Below are 14,344 nucleotides of genomic sequence, written 5' to 3' on the forward strand. Positions count from 1 at the left end.
ACACACTTGATCAAGATGAACGAGAGAAAATTCAAGGAGAAGGTTCTATTGATGACGTATGAGATACATAGAATGAGAAGAAGACATTTTAAAGAAGCAAGGCTTATGTCTAAGGGGTATATATATGATTTTCGATTTAACCACAAATGCGTATATATATATATATATATATATATCTATATATCTATAGAATCCTTACGAAATATCCAAACAATGTCATGATTGGTTTTGCATGGGATTGGAGTAATTGGAAATTGGAGCAGTTGGCGTTGTCTTATTTATATATAGTATTATAAAAATAAGAAGAAGAAAAGATGAAAACGAGTGGCCCCAAAAGTGGAAGTCAACCATTTGTAGGAGTCACCGAGTTGGACTAAAATTGGGGTTTTGTTATTAATTTCTGCACTCACACCAATGCCATACAGGTAAGCCCAGTTGAATGTCACTCTGCAACTCTCACACTTTCCTACTCCTTTTCTAAAATGCTCAACTTCCTCAACCGGAGCCTCCGCCGCCTCTGCTCCCGTCTCCGATGGCCTCGTGCCCGGCGGGTCAGACCTAGGGTAGTCGTCATCAAGAAATTTGGAAAAACCACCTCCAAACCTCACGCCGATCCCCACAATACCCTCGACTCCTTCGTTAATGCCTCCTTGGCGTCGCCTGTGCATCCCAAACCTCAATTTCACGGTCGTAATACTCAGAGACCTGTGCGGATTGCGACATTTAATGCCGCCTCCTTCTCCATGGCACCTGCTGTTCCGTACGCTGAAAAATCTAATTCCTCTGCCAAATTCCGACGGAGTTTGGATTCCAGTTTACGGACAAAATCCGTAAATGATCGCCCCAAAAGCATTTTGAAACAGTCTCCACTGCATCCGAATTCCGTGAATGGAGTTGTTGCTAATCATAACCTCCACACCCAACCGAAGTTCGTGAAACCCAAGCCGCGGGTTTCGATCAACCTGCCTGATAACGAGATATCCTTACTCAGAAATCGACAGGCGAGCTTTTCTGAGTACGAAATGGAGAAGGAGGATCCGTCCTCTTCAGGTAACGATGGGAATGGGATGCGGATCGCTAAGAGTCGGCCTCCACTGAGATCGATTGTAAGCATGCCTTTGGAGCGCGAAAAAGGGGAGAGTTACAGATGCAGTAGGACGGTTGTGGAGGTGCTTAGGGAGTTGGATGCTGACATATTGGCATTGCAAGATGTGAAGGCGGTGGAAGAGAAAGGCATGAGACCGCTCTCGGATTTGGCAGATGCTTTGGGAATGAAGTACGTTTTTGCAGAGAGCTGGGCGCCGGAGTATGGAAATGCGGTCCTGTCGAGATGGCCCATCAAACGCTGGAAAGTCGAGAAGATTTTCGACCACACCGATTTCAGGTTAGCAGCTGTACACCACACTCAATAGTATTACACTATTATTAAACTGAAGCAAACCTTTTAGATTAATTTGTGTGTTCTTGCTCTGCTCCTCATTTCATAAACATGCTTTTGATTGATGACACTAGTAGAGTAGATGGAGTCAAGGCGATTGACTGCTTTTGTTTTCCTTTTAAACAATGAATTCAGCAAAAACTAAGCTAAAAACTTAACTTATGGTCAACGTTAGATCTGTGATAGAAGGCAGAGGTCGAAGATTATTGAGAAGGAGTCCCACGTTGTCTAATTTAGAGAATGATTATGGGTTTATAGGTAAGGAATACATCTCCATTGGTATGAGGCGGCCTTTTGGGGAATCCCAAAGCAAAGCCATGAGAACTTATGCTCAAAGTAGACAATATCATACGATTGTGGAGAGTCGTTATTACCAACTAGAAACTTATGAAAAGTAGTAAATAGTTGATAAACTCTGTGAGAATGATAGAATTGGTTATTGGGTTGGGCGGTGGCAGGAATGTGTTAAAAGCGACCATTGATGTGGGAGAAGTAGGAGAGGTAAATGTGCAGTGTACCCATTTGGATCATCTGGACGAGAATTGGAGGATGAAACAGATAAAATCCATAATCCGATCGACCAACGACGAACCCCATATCTTATTAGGAGGCCTTAATTCTCTGGATCCCACGGATTACTCGCAGCAACGGTGGACGGACATCGTGAAGGTATCAATGTTTATTTTGAACTTTGTTTAGCTTAGTTGAGTTTTGTTTATGGCATGCATCCCATGTTGGTTGGTTGGTTGGTTGATTGATTGATTCTTCAGTATTACGAAGAGATAGGAAAGCCAACTCCGGAAGCTAAAGTGATTAAGTTCTTAAAGAGCGGTATGCACTATAGGGATGCAAAGGAGTTTGGAGGAGAATGCGAATCAGTGGTGATGATCGCCAAAGGCCAAAGTATGAAACTGAGTGATGAATATGAAAAAAAAAGATAGGACAATGAGAATGAAAGGTTTTTACTAATGGAATGTATGGCATTGGTTGGCAATGGCAGGTGTTCAAGGGACGTGCAAGTACGGGACACGAGTCGACTACATATTGGCCTCTCCCGATGCAGATTACGAGTTTGTTAAAGGATCCTACTCTGTCCTTTCCTCAAAAGGAACCTCCGATCATCACATTGTCAAGGTTGATTTCCTCAAACCTCCTCATTCTCGAGGTTGATTTCTTCAAACCTCCTCCTCGGCCTCGGCCTCGGCCCCAAACCCGTTCGCATTCCCTTTCCCCTTGGAAGAGATGGACACGAAACAACGATCAACACGCCCACACCCTTTGTCTCCTTTAATTTCTCAAACCTTTTCACTTATATTTACACACTCATTTGTATTACATTTAGGAATGGAACTCATTCCTTTTGTTCTATGCCGTATGTAACCAAAGAACCCATGTACACCTTAATTTCAAACAAAAGTATTAGACACAAAAACTTCAAAACTAAAATGAGATTTGAAGGAAGCTGATGTATTTACCAACACACAAGCTACAGTTACTACTGGAACTGCCTGGATTTCTAGTTAAAGTTCTAATGAAAGCTCTAAGTATATCGTTGTCATCAACAATCTACAGAATTACAGAAGAATAGTGTTGATTTCATATCTCTGCTATGCTCTTTTATTGATCCATGCATCATTATTAGTACATTTGACTTTGTATCTTTTGAAGAACCAGCCGAAGTATAATTCTATAAGGTCGTCTTCTATATTTTGACATAAGCAATGGGGCAATGTAGAAATGGATGACTAATAGTTTCTACGTTCCTTTTTCACGTAAGACATATGTTAGATCCTACATTGGTTGGAGAGGAGAATGAAACATCCTTTACAAGGATATAGAAATCTCTCACTAGCAGATGCGTTTTAAAAACGTTGAAGGGAAGTCCGAAAAGAAAAGCCCAAAGAGAAAAATATCTGTTACAACATATTCGGGGGGATAACGGTAAGTTAAGTTTCTTTTCAACTCTGTCAATGGTGTTTAAGCCGCCATTGGGCATGGACCACACAGAAAACTTTACTTTCTTGGGGCTGTTGCCTTCTCAAACGTGTCCGGAAGAGATGGGCCTTAATGGAGATTTTGCTGAAAAAGCTCCAGAGGAGTCTAAACTTCAAACAAAAGAATATGCTGCTATGACCCATCAAAAACACCATGTTTGTAGTTTGAAAGGGAAATTTCATGGGAATGGTCTGTCTAAAGTACCTGAAGAATAGCATAGGTTATAGGACCAACGACTGAAAAGTTATCTAGTTTCTAGAAATTGGAGGTTGATGGAGTGTCCAAATTTCTTCTCTTCGTCCCTGCAGAGGACATTTTCATCAAAATCACGACATAATGTTTTAGGGTTCTCTTGTTCTTGACATTTCAAAACTATGTTGGATAATCGGTACTCTCCATCTCATCTGATCAATAGAGATCGAGTTCTTCTTGACACTAGGAATATATCTGACATCTTTTAATGTTCGATATTTTATATAATTTTACTTTGATGCGAAGTGATTGATATGTGATGTAATTATTTATTATGAGTGGGAAGCAAAGAATGTATAAATGATTATTGCATTCGTAAGGCAACAGCAATTACCACGCAATTGAGTACAACTTGATGCTTGATGATGCTCGAGTACAGCTTAATCCACTCTCATTCATTTCAAATCATTCCCCAAATAATTCTCAAATATACATATAATATATATAGCAATAATAATCTTAGTATAAACTTTTAAATAAAAAAATTCAGAGGTTGATTGAATACAAAGTTTTAAAATAATTAATTCATTAAATATAAATTTAATAAAAAAATTCAGAGATTAATTGAATACAAAGTTGGAGTGCAGAGACATTACATAATTTCTAAAGTTCAGTAATTAATTAGACCAAATATTAAAAATTTTAAAATTTACCTACTTCACACTTCAAAATTCATGACTAAGCTTATAATTTAATCTTTATTGTAATACAAATCGTTAAAAATCATTAATTTACAAAAATATAATTTGTCACAATCTTAATATATTGATAATAATTTGATGTTTATAGGCTTGAGGATTATTGAGAGAAAGTCTCATATTTGCTAATTTAGGGAATGATCGTGAATTTATAAATAAAGGAAAACTCAAACCAAAACATGAGAGCTTATATTTCGTTTATAAAGCAAAAATATGAGAGCTTATATTCAAAGGAAACAAAGTTTATAAATAAAGGAAAACTCAAAGCAAAGACATGAGAGCTTATACTCAAAGTAAACAATGTCATGCTATTGTGGAGAGTTGTAATTCGTAACATAGTTGGGTACGTAAATAATATGAATAGTTGAAATATATTGGTTAACTAATATTATTTTAAAGTTAAAATCCAATTTTGGTCCATAAATTTAAAATTGAATGAGCTGAGAAGCAGGAGAAACAGAAGAATATTTTTATTTTAGAAAAATGATGTAATGTGGCGAAAACGAGCGTGTTTTAGGGCGATGGAGGACAAAGTGTTGAGATATCTTTTCATGATTATTTGTGACGATTACTCCTTCCACAATCTTAGAACTCACGCTTTTGATTGGTGTGGATTGATTTTACACACCATACCATACGTCCAATTTTGGTTTGTTCTTCGGTAGCTTCCCGCGAAACACAACCTTCCATGGATTCACGCCGTTGGATTTCGCTCATTTCTATGTGGAGCGTTTCCATCTCTCATCTCTTTCCTTTCTTCTTGTTCTTCTTCTGAATGCCGTTGGATTCTTCTCTTCTGCTCTTGTTGTTGCAGAAGGGAGCGCTATTTTGCTTTTGTTTCGATCATGAAGGAGAATGTAGATTCCTCTTCACCCACTGGAATTCTTGAAGACTACTTCAGGAGCTCAGGATCCGAATCAACGTCTTCCGGGGACCCCAAACCGCCTTCCTTTTGGCGTGGAATGTTCAAATTATTGAGGTCAAAATCCACCAAGCCTGTAAGTAAATTGCATCCTCTTAATGTGCTTAAGCTCTCTAAAAAACTGAGCAACAGTATGAGAGAGAGTTTGCATCTTCACTTTCGGTTTGATTCCAACGTCGCCAATTTTAACTCGCCATGGAAGAATTTCACTCTGCGAGAGCTTGAGGTTGCGACCAACTATTTTAGCTCTGGTTCGTGCAACCAATACATCCTCTTTTCCATATTTTATGTCTATTTGCATTTGGTAAGCGTCTTCTATTTTTTTCTTTTTGGTGTAGAAAATCTGATTGGAAAGGGTGGTTATGCTGAGGTTTACAGGGGATGTTTGAAGAACGGACAAGATGTGGCCATAAAAAGACTGACGAGAGGAAAATTTGATGAGAATACTGCTGATTTCTTGCTTGAACTTGGAATCATGGCCCATGTCAACCATCCCAATACTGCTAAGTTAATTGGCTATGGAATCGAGGGTGGAATGCATTTAGTTCTCCAATTCTTTCCTCAGGGGAGTTTAGCTTCTTGGCTTCATGGTTAGTCCTTATATAGGGTTAGGAATCGGAACTCTCCACAATGATATGATATTGTTCACAATGATAAACTCTCGTGACTTTTCTTTGGGCTTCTCCAAAAGACCTCATACCAAGAGAGATGTATTCCTTCCTTATAAACTCATGATTAGGGACTCCCTCCCAACAATCCTCTCCTCGAACAAAGTACAATATAGAGTCTCCTCGGAGGCCTATGAAGCCCTCGAACATCCTCCCCTTAATCGAGGCTTGACTCCTTTCTCTAGAGTTCTCAAACAAAGTACACCCTTGGTTCGATACTTGAGTCACTTTTGACTATACCTTCGAGGCTAGCAACTTCTTTGTTCGACGCTTGAGGGCTCTATTGATATGACTGAGTTAAGGGCATGACTCTGATACCATTGTCCACTTTGAGCATAAGCTCTCATTGCTTTGCTTTGGGCTTTCTCAAAAGGTCTCGTACCAATGGAAATGTATTCCTTACTTATAAACCCATCATTCCCTAAATTAGCCAGTGTGGAACTCCTTAACATAGAAATCATTGCTAAATGACATAATTCCTTTTCACAAGTTTAAACCTATGCATTCTGTAGGTTTGAAGGAGAAGCTGGAATGGAACATTCGGTACAAAATAGCCAATGGAACCGCTAAGGGTTTAAGATATCTCCATGAAGGATGTCAAAGAAGAATTATCCACAGAGATATTAAGGCCGCTAACATTTTGCTCACTGAAGACTTTGAGCCTCAGGTAATTCTCCTTTGACCTTCCTGAAGATATTAGTCGTTCATTCAGTGCTCCTCACATGGTATGCAGAAGAAGTTCAATGTTTAGTGTTCACTTTTGTTGGTTCTGTTGAGTATTCACTTTATAATTATGAGATAAAAACACAATCCATAGAAATTTGTTCAACAGATTTGTGATTTCGGGCTCGCAAAGTGGCTACCGAAGCAATGGACTCATCATATAGTATCAAAATTTGAAGGCACATTTGGGTTGGTGAATTGTCATTCGCTTGTTTACTAGTTGTTCATATATAAAAGAGTACGCATATCAACTCTGATTCCTCCCTGTCCTACTTTTGTAGCTACTTACCTCCGGAGTATTTATCACATGGTATAGTAGATGAGAAAACTGATGTTTTTGCATTTGGCGTGCTCCTATTGGAGCTAGTTACTGGACGCCGAGCTCTCGATTACTGTCAGCAAAGCCTCGTTTTGTGGGTGAGTTTTTATCCTTGCCTCCATAGTACTCGCTTATGCAGGAGGGTTCCAAAGTTTGATTCAATCGTCTCAACAGATTGTTGGGATATGGAGTCAGCTGCCTATTTATAGCTTGTTAAAGTTATATATATACAGTAAACTGAAACCATATATAACTCCTTGGGCTGTGCTTTGAAAATATACTTTTTACCACTTTTGCATTCTCTTTTACTTACGTCTCGGAAGTCATCAATATAAATCTTTAGACAATATTCTCTCTCCTATTCTTTGTGTTTATCTCGATCGAGTTTGTGCGTTGTTGTGCGATCCCAACACGGAGGGCTACTGTTTAATTAAGATTTGTCTACCTTGATCAGGCAAAGCCGTTGCTGAAGAAGAACAACGTGAGAGAACTTGTTGATCCTTTCATAACAAACTATAATTCACGGCAGATGAATCTTGTGCTTCTTGCTGCTTCTTTATGCATACAGCAGTCCTCAATTCGGAGACCTTGTATGAGTCAGGCATGTTCTTGTCTTTATTATTTCTTCAATTCAAAACCATCGTATTTAACAACGGGCTTTGTCCGGCCCGTCAAATGTTATGTCATGTTTGTTGGGGTTGCGCGGGAGGCGTGCGGGTTATTCTCCAAGGGTTTTTGGGTGTTTTGACTAATTTAGGAAATGATCATGAATTCATAAGTAAAGAATACATCTCCATTGGTATGAGGCATTTTGGGGAAGCCCAAAATAAATCCACGAGAACTTATACTCAAAGTGGACAATATCATATCATTGTGGAGGTCCGTGATTCCTAACAATATTGTTGTTCCTCTAGCTCTTTTTTTTATACAACAAGCATGGTATAGGGGAATTTGAGCCCCCGACCTCAAGGAGAGGATTTACTATGGGTATAGCTCTTGTCGGTAGTGTTAGTAAAATTAACAACGGTTGATTAAATAGGTTGGAAATGGATACGGTTTAATTGTGATGTTTGACATAAAGAGAGCATGGACTCCAAACATGTGATATGCAGGTTGTTCAGATCTTGAGTGGAGACCTGAGCTGCATGAGAGGGACCAGAAAGATCCAAATACCTTTCCTTCGAAGAGCTTTTCGTGAAGAGTTAATTAGAGCAGAACAGCCAAGACTGAGGGATGTTCTTATGGAACGTTTGTAGGTGGCTGGTTTCATGGAAAGTGAAAGACAGAGCAGGGCATTGTTATTAACATGTGGAAACTAAGTTGCTAGGTATATATTGTTCTCTTCAATGTTTTAATTGTTTTTTCTCAGTTTAGTTCTTAAAACAAGTTTAAATTCATGTAGTTTTTGTATGTTCCAAGTTTTGTTAGTGTTCATGAAGTTCATAAGTTTGGAGGAGGAAGGGTTGGTAGGATTATGGATGCCTTTTCCATTACCAACCCTACAACCAATGCCTTTTTGCAGTAAATTTCTTCCCCATAGCAAACCTTTCCAAATGAACCATCCATTATTTCCAAGAATATGTTAATGTTGGGTGTTAGAAAACATATAGCTACTAGCTACCCTCCAAAAGGAAGGAAAAACAGACCGTGTACTTAATGCTAAAAAAGTTATGTTTTATTGGGTAACTCAGTTACTTTATTTCGTGAGACAGCACTACCTCCCTCCCTTAGGGCATATTACCTTTCTCATCCTTTCCGCTGAGAAAATATTGGTTATGACTTCAAATATGTATCGTAATAGAAAATAGAAAATGCAGAAAGTACATTTTTGCACATTCTATCTTCTCTAAAAATATATTACCTCATCCTACTGATCTATAAGTGAAATGACATTGATCTTTGAGCTTGAGCTTCTACTAATCCATGGTCATAGTATCCGATTTCATCCTAGACAAGAGTTCATGAAATTTTTTTTGAATTTAGATAATCTTCATTCTGCATCTTCTAGAAATCGAAATCGAAGTCGGATCTATCAAACTTCTCAATTCTAATATTTGAGTTTTCTATCTTCCGAGATTGTGGTGAATATCTCAACTCTAATACCAATGGTTAGAACCCTACGACAAGTCACACATTCAATTTAGAAGGGGAAATTCTACTCCCCATGTAGGCAATTGTGAAAAGTTGTACTGGTTCTTCATATTATTTATGGATTGGTGGAAGCGTAAAGGCGTTGAACAAATTCACCTCCAAATCAGGATTAGCCTGTGTTTTTGTATCCCACTAAATATTAAATGCATGGCGGCAGCTTGGTGGAATCAGATCATGCATAAGCATAAATAAATACATACATAAATAGGGCGAAGGATGGCGGAGCTGTATGAAAGTGACTTGACATTGCCCTTTACTCTTCTGTGTGCCCTTCGCAATAGTTTCCCATACCCACCCCAATCTCATCCAACCCTAACTAACTTAATTTCCTTATGTATTCGGCATCCCCATTTTTCTCTGTTTCTAAACCTTTGGATTCACACAATATACCATTTTTCCTTTTTCTTCTTTACCCTTTCTTTACTTATTGCACCAAATCATGGTACATAACACAAAGCAATTCAGGTTAGGAGTCAGGGATCTCCACAATGGTATGATATTGTCTACTACCTCCCATCGAACAAAGTACACTATAGAGCCTCCCCAAAGGCTTATGAAATCCTCGAACAGTCTCTCCTTAATCGAGGCTCGACTCCTTTTTTGGAGTCCTCGAACAAATTATACCATTTGTTCAACACTTTAGTCACTTTTGACTACACCTTCAAGGCTCATAATTCTTTGTTCGACATTTGAGGATTCTATTGACATAGCTAAGTTAAGGGCGTGACTTTGATACCATGTTAGGAATAACGACTCTCCACAATGACATAAGCTCTCTTGCTTTGAGCTTTCCCAACATGCCTCGCATCAGTGAACATATATTCTTTATTGGTTTCCTAAATTAGCCAACGTGGGACTCCCTCCCAACAATCCTCAATAATTCTTTAGCTTTTCAGTCCTTTTAGATCTTTGTCAAAACTAAGCCGGTCATATTTTGTGAATCAATTAGAAATAGAGTAATATTTATTAGATTATATTGGGAGTAAAAGGATGAAATGGAATCCATAAATTAGCCGTATATGGATGGACTTTTTAGAAGGGTTTGAAATTCGCTTTGAAATTCCCAATATTCTTCCTTTGTGTTGAAGCAACCAAGCTTTGAAATCCGGTAACATGTGTAGTGTAAGTTTGAAGAAAGTAAAAAAGTGGTTTCTTTCACTCCGACCCCATTCCTTCCTATTGCTTTATTGCATCTCATTACCAATGCTTATAGCTTATACACCACAACTTCTCTTCTCTATATATCTCAACATTATGTTTATGTTTATGTTTATCTCTCCCATGCATCAAAATTAATTATTTCATTTTACGCATTCTATTACAATACCTGTTCATTAAGTTACAAGCTTCTAATTTACATTATGCAACATCGTAACCCTAAGACAGAAGATTAAGCAAACTTATGATCATCCCTTCCTTTTTCTAGAGCCCTCGAACAAATTACACACTTTGTTTGACACTTAAGTCACTTTTGACTACACATTTGAGATTCACAGCTTCTTTGTTCACCATTTGAGGGTTCTATTCACCTGGCTAAGTTAAGGCATAACTCTGATAGCATGTTAGGAATTAAAACTCTTCATAATAGTATGATACTCTGAGCATAAGCTCTCATGACTTTACTTGAGTTTTCTTCGTACTACTTCTCAACCATCCTCTAACATCTAGATGGTAAAAATAGGGGTGAATTTTTAAGTATCGACAGTTGGCATGCTAGGGAAGGGGACCCAACAAACCCCATGGTCACATGATCCCCGTCTCACACACCACCACTTCAGCACTTCCCTTCTTATGGAACCGATTTCCACGTACTCAAAAAACAACACCAAACAAGGCGTATTCAACACTAGACAACTACTTATTCTATAAATAAATGAATAAATGAATAAATAAATAAAATTCCCAAACTGCCCTCCCTTCTCCTCCCCTGCAATCATGACCCATATTCTCCTTCTTCTCCAACAAGCCCCTCAGTCATAATAATAAAATAAAACAGAGACAAACATTAGATAAAGTGCATGCTTGTGTGCTGCTGCTGCTTGCTCGCCCCAAGCAGCAGTCAAGACAACACCAGCTTCGCTTCTCCCTCAAGCCAAATCCACTTCAAATCTTGGTTGCTCATATGCAGTTCCGCCATTAAAACCTTCACAGGTGATTTCCCTTCTTCTCACTTCTCACGGAAAAGCAATCCCTACTTTCCAAAACCCACTCCATAAATCCACCCATTTCCTGACTGTTCTTCCCATTCAATCCCAATGGCCAACTCCCACAGAGCTCCCCTTCTATGTTCTTTCATGCTTTTCTGTATGCTGCATTGTAATTTCAACTTCCACGCATCCGCAATGCTGGATCCGCTCGACTTCTTAGCGCTCCAATCCATCAAGAAGGCTTTGAAAGACATGCCAGGCTCTAATTTCTTCGCCTCCTGGGATTTCACTTCCGATCCCTGTAATTTCGCCGGCGTTTCCTGCCAATCCAACCACGTCGTAACCCTAAATCTCGGAGACCCCAGGGCTGGTTCGCCTGGTCTAATCGGTCGGTTAGACCTCTCAATCGGTAAGCTCTATGCGTTAACCGAGTTCTCCGTGGTTCCTGGTCGGATCTACGGCTCTCTTCCCGCAACACTCTCCCAATTGAGGAACCTGCGTTTTCTCGCCGTCAGCCGTAACCTAATCTCCGGTCAAATCCCTGCCGGTCTCGGCAGCCTCCGCAAGCTTAGAACGCTGGACCTTAGCTACAATCAACTGACCGGACAAATCCCTCGCCCTATCGGAACGCTACCGGCATTGTCCAACCTCATTCTCTGCCACAACCGTCTCACCGGCCCCCTTCCTTTCTTCCTCTCCCGAACCCTAACTCGTCTCGACTTGAAGCATAACGCGCTCTCCGGTTGGCTCGGTGCAAACTCCCTCCCTCCTTCCCTCCAATATCTCTCCCTCTCTTGGAACCGTCTCAGTGGTCCCGTAGACCGCCTCCTGATCCGGCTCGATCAGTTGAACTATCTCGACCTGAGTTTGAACCAGTTCACCGGGAAAATCCCCGGCCGGCTATTTACATTCCCGATCACCTCCCTCCAGTTGCAACGGAACCTCTTCTCCGGGCATGTGGAGCCGGTGAGTCGTGTTTCAATCACCACCGTGGATCTGAGTTACAACAAGCTATCCGGGCCGATATCGCCGTTCTTGTCTAGCGTACAGAATGTGTACCTGAATAACAACGAGTTCAGTGGTCGGGTACCGGCTTGCTTCGTGCAACGCCTCCTCTCGGCGAGTATACAGATACTGTATTTACAGCATAATTATCTGACGGGTATAGAGATGAATCCGACGGCTGAGATTCCTTTGAGTAGTTCGCTGTGCTTGCAATACAACTGTATGGTGCCACCCGTACAGACCCCATGCCCGTTGAAGGCTGGAAAGCAGAAGACCAGGCCTCGACAGCAGTGTAACCAGTGGAGAGGCTAGTCCGTCCTCACACGTGTCGTCCAACCAATTTTGCGTTTTTTTTTTTTTTTTTTTTGTGGTCCTTGTGGGTCCCAGATGGATGAAATAGTATAAAAATAATCCCAACATATTTGTAATATTAATATCGTTACATGTGAGCCCAAAAAGTCCCAAATCAGTAATGCAGGCTTCTCCTTCTACTCTGATTCGGAACTCATTACTTCATAATGTTGGTCTTTAGCTGCTTAAATCCATTATAAAGTTTGAACATGTCGAGTACCATTCAAGGTGAATTCGTGGTGGAGTTTCATGATAGTACGCTTATACTGACATATTGGGAGGGAGTCCCACATTGGCTAATTTAAAGAATGATCGGAATACATCTCTATTGGTATGAGGCCTTTTGGAGAAGTCCAAAGCAAAGCCATGAGAACATAAGCTCAAAGTAGACAATATCATACCATTGTAGAGAGTCTTAGTTTCTAATATGGTATAAAAGTCATGTCATTAACTTAGTCATGTCAATAGAATCCTCAAATGTCGAATAAAGAAGTTGTGAGCCTCGAATGTGTAATCAAAAGTGGATCGAGTATCAAACGAAGGTGGCTCCCTTAACTTAGCCATGTCAATATGAATCTTCACTCAATGTCAAACAAAAAAATGTAGTTTGTGAGGTTTGATTTGACTGTTTGGGGTGCACATGGTAGCCGGTGATACCCATATTTTATATATTTATTTATTCTTTTGCTCTAAATAAAGGTCCCATTTTGTCTGGAGTGGTCGATTTTTAACGGTTTGGCCCAGACCTATTGGAATTAGGTTCCGATGTTTTGCGAGTTTTGTCAAACTCTCTCACCCTTATTAAATATTAAATATTAAATATTAAATATTAAATATTAAATATTAAATATTAAATATTAAATATTAAATTATATACTTAAATATGTGGTCCCTTGTATTTATAATATTTCAAACTTCGCTCATTCCATGGGCGGTAATCTTACGAGACTATTTCACCGTCTCGAACAAGATGTCTCTAATTCATCGGTTTCTTTCTCTTTTAAGTGAGCTCGAGCTTATTACGATTAGGTTGTTACTTAGTTGACTTGTGTATAGGGTTGGGTCGAATTTTCAATTCATGCATATTTTGTTCTCATGCTCTAGACTTTGTAAAACACGAGTTTGTTATGATCACATAACAGCGCACATACTCGATCAAGATGAACACAAATAATAGGAGAGAGAAAATGCAAGAAAGAATATTGACTAAATGATTTGTATTGATGATTTCAGTATGTACAACGGAGAATAGAGAGAAGATAACATGACTTCAAGTATGTACACAAAGAGAATAAAAGTACATTTTGGAAACACTGCTTTGTTTGAGTTTAACAAATATAACCCCTACAAAATATCTATTCTATATATCTCTACAATCTCCTACAAAATATCTACCTTATATGTCTCTACTGCTCTCTACCGATCTTTTATTATAAATAGTCATCAGGCTTCACGTTACAACAGAGTTTTTTTAGTGGTTATGACAATTACATCTTCACGATCCGCTCCAATTTATTTCAATGGTTGAATGAGTAAGCTGAAAGTTTATTTTTAAGATTAAGGGTACATTACTATATCGTACCATTAAGCTTCGAGAAAATTAAAAAAAAAAAAAAAAAAAGAAGAAGAAGAAGAAAAAGGAAATTAGAAAGTGAAGGAAAATCGAGTAGACGGC

The 14,344-nt window shown here is 39.2% G+C and overlaps 3 protein-coding genes across 4 annotated transcripts; all 3 read left to right on the plus strand.

Annotated features, from left to right (window-relative positions):
* Positions 1-291: 291 nt before the first annotated feature.
* LOC111464053 lies at positions 292-3,020 on the plus strand. Its single transcript, XM_023108104.1, has 4 exons — positions 292-1,384; positions 1,897-2,107; positions 2,209-2,341; positions 2,439-3,020. The coding sequence occupies exons 1-4, from the start codon at positions 483-485 to the stop codon at positions 2,606-2,608; spliced, it is 1,416 nt and encodes a 471-aa protein (XP_022963872.1). The 5' UTR covers positions 292-482; the 3' UTR covers positions 2,609-3,020.
* A 1,799-nt stretch (positions 3,021-4,819) lies between these two features.
* On the plus strand, positions 4,820-8,524 carry LOC111464054 (receptor-like cytosolic serine/threonine-protein kinase RBK2). Of its 2 annotated transcripts, none has more exons than XM_023108105.1 (7): positions 4,820-5,556; positions 5,644-5,895; positions 6,486-6,640; positions 6,791-6,885; positions 6,978-7,113; positions 7,470-7,616; positions 8,128-8,524. In XM_023108105.1, exons 1-7 carry the CDS (start codon positions 5,229-5,231, stop codon positions 8,269-8,271), a joined length of 1,257 nt encoding a protein of 418 aa, XP_022963873.1. In that variant the 5' UTR covers positions 4,820-5,228; the 3' UTR covers positions 8,272-8,524. The 2 variants fall into 2 exon arrangements, with proteins under 2 accessions (XP_022963873.1, XP_022963875.1); XM_023108107.1 differs by having other exon boundaries at positions 4,821-5,556; positions 6,806-6,885.
* A 2,571-nt stretch (positions 8,525-11,095) lies between these two features.
* LOC111464055 (probable leucine-rich repeat receptor-like protein kinase IMK3) lies at positions 11,096-12,879 on the plus strand. The gene has a single exon (XM_023108108.1). It carries the CDS (start codon positions 11,422-11,424, stop codon positions 12,628-12,630), a length of 1,209 nt encoding a protein of 402 aa, XP_022963876.1. The 5' UTR covers positions 11,096-11,421; the 3' UTR covers positions 12,631-12,879.
* The last annotated feature ends 1,465 nt before the right edge of the window (positions 12,880-14,344 follow it).

Source organism: Cucurbita moschata, unplaced genomic scaffold (genome assembly GCF_002738365.1).
Source record: "Cucurbita moschata cultivar Rifu unplaced genomic scaffold, Cmos_1.0 Cmo_Scf00029, whole genome shotgun sequence".
Taxonomy (NCBI): domain Eukaryota; kingdom Viridiplantae; phylum Streptophyta; class Magnoliopsida; order Cucurbitales; family Cucurbitaceae; genus Cucurbita; species Cucurbita moschata.